The 7,641-nt window shown below is 38.4% G+C and overlaps 1 protein-coding gene across 1 annotated transcript; it reads left to right on the top strand.

Moving 5' to 3' along the window:
• Positions 1-1,362: 1,362 nt before the first annotated feature.
• On the top strand, positions 1,363-6,283 carry LOC129113530 (histone H3.3A-like). Its single transcript, XM_054625883.1, has 4 exons — positions 1,363-1,469; positions 4,207-4,350; positions 4,472-4,625; positions 4,845-6,283. The coding sequence occupies exons 2-4, from the start codon at positions 4,223-4,225 to the stop codon at positions 4,971-4,973; spliced, it is 411 nt and encodes a 136-aa protein (XP_054481858.1). The 5' UTR covers positions 1,363-1,469; positions 4,207-4,222; the 3' UTR covers positions 4,974-6,283.
• The last annotated feature ends 1,358 nt before the right edge of the window (positions 6,284-7,641 follow it).

Here is a 7,641-nt window from a genome sequence, read left to right as displayed (position 1 = left end):
TGGCATATTTTATTGCATTTTCATGGCTTAGTATGTAATATGACATTTCTACTGCATAGCTAGCTAGAAACAGCTAAAGCATTCATGTGTTTTTGTTTGTTTGCGTGGCAGTTAAGCCTCTGGCCGGCCGCATAACCAACTCCACTTCCTCCTTTTTACTCCAGCTCTCTCCTTTTTCATCACTTCTTCTCATTCTTTGGGGTTTTCCAGCTGTTGGCATCCTTTAAGCTGCCATACTGCCTCGTACTGGATTTAGTCTTTATTCTTACCCCACCTACCTTATTTGGTATTTCATGTGTCTTTTTTTGGCACACTATCCCAATACTGTTGCCACTGTTTGCTTATTTCTCTCCAAATATCAAGTGGAAAAAGTTGCTTGAAAGGTAAAGTATAAAAATATAATAGTATAACAAAGTATAATATGTTATGTATGGTTTCTGTTTAGAAACTTGACCAACTTGTTGTCGAATTTAATTGATCATCATATTAATGATAAAATTTTGTATCGGACATCAGGCAAAAACATTTTAAATCAGTGGTGGAAGAAGTACTCTAATATTTTACTTAAGTAAAAGTTGAAATACCACAGTCTCAAAATAATGTTACAAAGTCATGCATTCAAAATAACCAAGTACAGTACTAGATTAAATGTACCTTTCAATGTATGTTACTTTCCAAAACTGGTCAAAATATATTGTATTGTCTTTGTTTCTTGTGTATTCTTACATTTTATTAGGCTCCTGTTTATTACTGTTTAGGCTCCCAGCAGACCACATGACCACATGACAATAATAACATGACAATAAAAACCTGTGCAATACATTACACATTACACTGTGCAATAATAGTTAAAATAGTTGTTTTTTTCTCTGTCTGTAAATATAATATTTCAGTTATTGTTGTTTTTTTTTTTTTTTTTTTATTGCTTATTTATAATACTTGTTTTATTTTATTTTTCATTTTATTTTTTATTTTTAGCTTGTCTTCTTCTACTATGTCTCTTGTGTGCACTTTACTCTACGCTGTTGTAAGTCTGCAAATTTCCCCGCTGCGGGACTAATAAAGGATTATCTTATCTTATCTTATCTTATTGCATTGCCTGTGATGATTTTTACTTTTTTTTCCTCAGGCATAGTTATGCTTCATATTAGGCCTGATTTCACAACAATCATTTTGTTCCCACATTATTGCATATTACTGCATTACAATAGGCCTAAAAACTTAATAACATGTGCTGCTTTTCTAATATCAGGCCGTTGAACACTGACAACATTTGTAGCAAAAAAGTTACAGTTGAGGACATGAAGTCAGGCAATGTTTACAAATGTTGGCAGGTTGCATTGTGGGAGATGGATGATTGACACCGCCGCCATTTTGCTTCCTGCTCTCTGCTTCCATTGTGTGAGAGATAGTAAATATCTGACACTGCCAGACAACCACAACTCACTTGTGTCCCTAATTCAGCCTTGGTAAGTCAAATTGATGTGATTATTTTTACATCATATATTAGTACTCATCTTTTTGTGAACAAAACGACAGGGATAAAGTTGTTTTTGTGCTGAAATAACGTGTTATTTCGACGGTGGAGAGGAGGAAGAAGCAGCTACCCCGGTGCTCCTGAGAGAAACAGCTCAGCACCACCACTGCCGAGCTGCTCCACTTTCTTCTTACTTCTACTTCGTCGTTTCGCTTCAATACACCATCGTTTCTCCCTCCTGGACTCTTATTGTGTAGCTGCACTTGTCTCCTACGTTTTGTTGGTGGTCTTTTGTGAACACGTTGTTTGGTTTTGAGGGGAAATATCGCAAAGTTTACGTCTCCAATCGTTGTCTGTGTGTTGGTAGGTTCGTTTGAGTCTGCGGCCATAATCTTGCGGATTGAGGCGTGTTTAAGGCGTGTTTAAGTCTGCTGGTCCCGCCCTGAAACCCGGCAGACTGAGACCCATTGGTCACTAAATATAACCCAGACACGGTGTGTCTGTGACGCTGCCAAACCGGGGTAAAAGTTTTCCCAGGCGGCCCAATATGATTGACATTGACAAAAAAAGTCATAAGTAATAGTATAGTATGTGGTAAAAGTCCAAATATGTCATAGTATAGTATTTCCAAATTAGTATTTCCAAATTAGTAATAATAAAGTCATAGTACAGTCTGTCATAAAAAATACTAAAAAGTCATAGTATAGTATCTCTAAAAAATCACTAAAAGTCATTGTATAGTATGTAGAAAATGTCACAAAAGAAGTATAATTACTTTTTTATGACAAAAAGTCATAAGTAATAGTATAGTATGTAGAAAAAAAAGGCATATTATATTTTGTCAAAAAAATAATAGTAGTATGTCGAAAAAAGTCATAGTATAGTATGTCCAAAAAGAAAGAGTTAGTAAACTTACTATTATTTTTATAAACTTTCTTCATACTACAGTCTGACTTTTCTCAACTTGTTTCGACAATCTATACTTTGACTTTTTATTGAATTGGTTTGATGTACCATACTTTTACTTTTTTTGACATACTATACTGTGGCTTTTTATTGTTATTTTTACATACTATACTATGACTTTTTATCGATTTGTTGACATAATGTACTTTAACAACTATTGCTATATTTATATATGGAATACTATAGAACTTTACTATGACTCTTTTTGAAATGCAATACCTTTTTATGGCATACCATTCTATGACCTATTCAAGACAGACTATACAACAATCATTTTAGGTCATTTTTATGACTTATCATACAATGACATTTTTATGGCATTTCTTTCACACTAACTGATTTTCTATGATATACTGTATTATTAGTAAATTGAAATTACATTACATTACATTACAGTCATTTAGCAGACGCTTTTATCCAAAGCGACTTACAGTCAGTAGTATATTACATATCATTCACCCATTCACACACTGATGACAGGCTACCATCAAGGTGCCACCATCAGACTCTAACTAACATTCATCATCCAGTCCACACCGATGGCAAGCCTTCAGGAGCAACTTGGGGTTAAGTGTCTTGCCCAAGGACACATCGACTGCCGAGGCCGGGTATCGAACCACCGACCCTCTGATTGGAGAACTACCTTGCTCTCCACTAGGCCACAGCCGCCATTGACCACCAAGGACTCTGAGCAAGATCTATAGCTGCGTGGTAGTGCAGGGAAACTTAAATATAAGGAGATCTTATAACGCCTCTTGTGCAGATATGTGGGTTATAGTGATAGTAAAGGTATGATAAATAAGTAAACCTTAAAACTAACAAAAATTTAAAAAAGGTACAATAGGACTGAATGTTTGAGTTTACATTATTGCACATATGAAGTAGGAAATATTAAATGTTGAGTATTGATATTGTAGTGGAATACATTGATATGCCTGTGAATTAATGAGTAATTTGCCAGTTTTTTAGTATGTACAGTATGGTAGCGCATCTGACAGCAACAGGAAAGAAGTACCGGTGGTATCTCTCCTTAGTAAAAAACTAAGTCATAGTATAGTATGTGGTAAAAGTCCAAAAATATGGTATAGTATTTCCAAATTAGTAATAATAAAGTCATAGTACAGTCTGTCATAAAAAATACTAAAAAGTCATAGTATAGTATCTCTAAAAAATCACTAAAAGTCATTGTATAGTATGTAGAAAATGTCACAAAAAAAGTAATTACTTTTTTATGACAAAAAGTCATAAGTAATAGTATAGTATGTAGAAAAAAAAGGCATATTATATTTTGTCAAAAAAATAATAGTAGTATGTCGAAAAAAGTCATAGTATAGTATGTCCAAAAATAAAGAGTTAGTAGTGATATAATGACATTTTCTACATTCATGCATCAATAAAATGTTCATGAGTCTATTTAACTGACAATATAATGATTGATTCAGTATTGAGCTCTATTTTTCCATACGTTTTCACAGCTTTTTCTGAGTTTCCGGGCTCAAAACATATTAGTATACTCATTTAGCCTACTTATTTTTGCAAAACTTTATCATTAACTGACTGGAACATTTGGGCCTATGATAACACTGATCTTTGAACCCCACAATGACCTGAGTGGAAATGAATAAATAAACAAAGTGCATAACATTGAAACTGTCAATAAGGTGTACAAAGTAGCATTTCTAAAAAATGTCTCAGAGAAATAGTACGAGGTATAGAATGAACAACACTCATCATTCTGTTATACTTTTTGATATTCCCCACAGGTGATACTTCGTCGTAATGGCTCGTACCAAGCAGACCGCTCGTAAGTCCACAGGAGGAAAGGCTCCTCGCAAGCAGCTGGCCACCAAGGCTGCCCGCAAGAGTGCCCCCTCTACTGGTGGGGTCAAGAAGCCCCATCGTTACAGGTAACGTCTTGACCCCCCCGTGACAAAATGGACTTATTTGGCATTTATTCTTCAGAGTAGAAGTCCTGTTTAGCTTGTAGCAGGTTAAACTAACCTGCTGGATCTTTGTTGTGTGTTTCAGGCCCGGTACCGTGGCTCTGAGAGAGATCCGTCGGTACCAGAAGTCCACAGAGCTGCTGATCCGCAAGCTGCCCTTCCAGCGCCTGGTGAGGGAGATCGCTCAGGACTTCAAGACTGACCTGCGTTTCCAGAGCGCCGCCATTGGAGCCCTGTGTGTGTGTGTGTGTGTGTGTGTGTGTGTGTGTGTGTGTGTGTGTGTGTGTGTGTGTGTGTGTGTGTGTGTGTGTGTGTGTGTGTGTGTGTGTGTGTGTGTGTGTGTGTGTGTGTGTGTGTGTGTGTGTGTGTGTGCGCTTGTATTGATAAAGCTAACAGTGTAATCACTAAAACTAGCAAACTTCTCTTGCTAATATGTGTTGCTCCCCCTCTCCCTGTAGGAGGCCAGCGAGGCGTACCTGGTGGGTCTGTTCGAGGACACCAACCTGTGTGCCATCCATGCCAAGCGTGTCACCATCATGCCCAAAGACATCCAGCTGGCACGCCGCATCCGCGGAGAGCGCGCTTAGACGGCCCTCCCTAATGTTTCACCTCTGTCCTGTTTTTTCTTAACCTGTCCCTGCCCTCACTCCTTCATTCTACCCCAACCCCCCCCCCACCTTCACCCCTCCCCGTCACTCCCTCCCCCCGCCTGCCCAGCTTCTCAGTAGACTTTAGAGTAATCCTGATTCTGAAGAGATAGAAATATGTGGAAGTCTGGTCTCATAGGTTTTTTTCGTCTTCACCAAATGTTTTTTTTTTAGGGTACCTTTTTCGTGGCATGTAAAAGGTTTTACAGATCAGACACACATATGCACACATAACTCAATCGTGCGTCACTGAGTTTGGGAAGCCCTACCTTTGAGCTCACCTGGATTCTTCCAGGGTGGGAGGCCAGCGGGTGCCATCAGTGTGGCAAAACCGAGCTGAGGCAGAGGGACGTGGTCGAGGGGCTAGTCTGCTTAAGGGGAGCTGCAACTTCCACAGCAGGGTGCTATTAAAGCTAGCCCTGAGGCCTCTGCCCCATCTGCACACCATCCTCCCCCTCACCCAGTCCCCCCCTCTCCCTCTACACCCAAACTCCCCCCTCGCTCTGCAGCCAGACGGCTCGCTGTACCTCCTCAGACCACCTCCTCACCTCTGTGATCAGCACTGGGAGGGGATGGCGCTCTGTTGGGCTGTTTGTGCGGATGTGTGAGCTCTGATCTTTCAAACCACTTGTACTCAACAAACAAGTATTTTTTTTTGTTTGCTTAAGAATATTGATTATCGTTGTGGATATGGTGTCTATTTTTTTTTAATGCATTTAGTTCACGGATGAGCATCTCTTCTCTTTACCACTTCCAAAACCATCAAATCAAGAAAAAAGAAAAAACAATTAATAATGACAACATGGTTAACTTTTTTTTTTTGCAGTGATCTGATCTTCTATAGAAAATCAGCAAGGGCTTCTCTATTTTCCAAGGCAACTTCAGTTCTAATGGCAGCCACACGGGGGCGGTGGTTCACCGTCTCCTCTGTTCAATTGTTCACTGTAGATCAGTCATCACACATTATGCTTCTGTCTCTCTATCTTTATCTCCACAGATAGGCTTGTCACTGCAGACATTTTAGTGCAAGTTACGCTCTGCATGTTTAGGGTCTGTGTGTCTCCTGCTCTCTGTAGATCTGAACATATAATCTGTCCCTTTCTCAAAATTTGTGATACACAATATAACCTCATATTTGTTTCTTTTATATTTTTCTTATTCCTCGAGATTTTCAGACGTTTAAATAAGCCGATCTTTGTATTTTCCAAATTTCTCATATTATGGTGGTAATAAATAGGTGTTAAAACAAACTGATGCTGTGGTTGGTTTGATTTATTTGCTTTACAGTGTTTCACTGTGAAGGTACTCACATGTGTATATTATTAGTCATCCATAAGAAATTCTTGATATGAGTAACCACAGTTTTTATTGTTGTTTAAGAACCAAACTGACAGATATACTTCAGCTTTCAATAACTGGAAACTAATATGACAAATGGTATAACTTGGCACATTTTCACGTAGGATGTGTACTGTATTGTGTGTTGCTTAATGGTGTACTAATAACATAAGTAGACCACATGCTGCCTCAACAGGAGTTTCCTTTAATAAGAATTTATCTTCAGCTGGAATAACCTCTCATGGACAGTGAAAACTTAACCTTAAACAAGACGTTTTCTATTAGTCAAATTCAGTTCCACCTAGCTCACCTAAAGGGAATTTAACAACCAGGACGCAGATACTCTCAGATGAGGATGCATTAAAAAGTAATTTTATTATCAATTATATTTTTTGCTCACATCTAGAGTTATGCTTGGGTCAGAATGATCTGGAACTGTGAAAACGTTTTTAAAGGAAACAAACCTGACTCTCATACTAGAAATATAACTTGTAATAATTCCTTCATGGTCTGCAGGTGTGTAGTGTTTATTTTACCATGGTGATGTGTAACAGCAACGCCATGACTCAACATGCCAAATCATTTTCAAATTTTCAAAATCATGTTATTGCCAAAAAGTGCAGGCTCTTCTTCAAACCGTCCTCCTCACACAGCTCTGTCATTGGGAATGAATAGAGACCAGAAGGATGAGAGAACTCAGGCTCATGTTAGAGCTCTTATGGTGAAACATATAAAAGATGGCAGATTATATCTTTTCAAATCTATTTGGTGTTTTAGTATATTGATATAAATTCCTGCAGTTTATATTGCTCTGTGACAACTTCCGGTAGGAAAGAAATGGCTCAGATGTAAGTAAAGCAATGCGTTACTGTCAGTGGATGCAGACATTTGTTTTAAAGGTAATTCAAATTCAAAAAGGAGGGAAGGGCCAATCCATGGGCCAACTATGAGGCAGTTTGTGGTCCTTTTGAGTCCCCTGTCCCGGTTGATGCGTGTCTCTACCAGTGGCATTTTGTCAATAAAGGCCTCGGGGCCCCTGACACTTGGGCCCCTGGGCCTGTGCTCAAAAGTAATCAATCATGGGTCAATATACGCCCTCTAGTGGACACATCTCATACACCCTGACCATTTTGTTGTCCCACTAGTGCAAAAATCTGAAATTTCATTATGAAATGTGATGTATAAAAATAGTAAAATTCCTCCACAGCCATCAGCAAAAAATAAAAAGCTACTTGCGTGTTAATTCATGTTGTGGTTAATCTATTTGTGA

Source organism: Anoplopoma fimbria, chromosome 24 (assembly GCF_027596085.1).
Source record: "Anoplopoma fimbria isolate UVic2021 breed Golden Eagle Sablefish chromosome 24, Afim_UVic_2022, whole genome shotgun sequence".
Classification (NCBI taxonomy): Eukaryota; Metazoa; Chordata; class Actinopteri; order Perciformes; family Anoplopomatidae; genus Anoplopoma; species Anoplopoma fimbria.
Note: the sequence above shows the minus strand (reverse complement) of the source record. Positions and strands in the feature narration are given on the sequence as shown.

Bases quoted from the DNA above. Each gene is read 5' to 3' on its own strand.
- LOC129113530 (XM_054625883.1), top strand. From the start codon at position 4,223: ATGGCTCGTACCAAGCAGACCGCTCGTAAGTCCACAGGAGGAAAGGCT. The intron at 4,351-4,471 runs GTAACGTCTTGA...TGTGTGTTTCAG, and splicing joins AAGAAGCCCCATCGTTACAG to GCCCGGTACCGTGGCTCTGA. The intron at 4,626-4,844 runs GTGTGTGTGTGT...CTCTCCCTGTAG, and splicing joins CCGCCATTGGAGCCCTGTGT to GAGGCCAGCGAGGCGTACCT.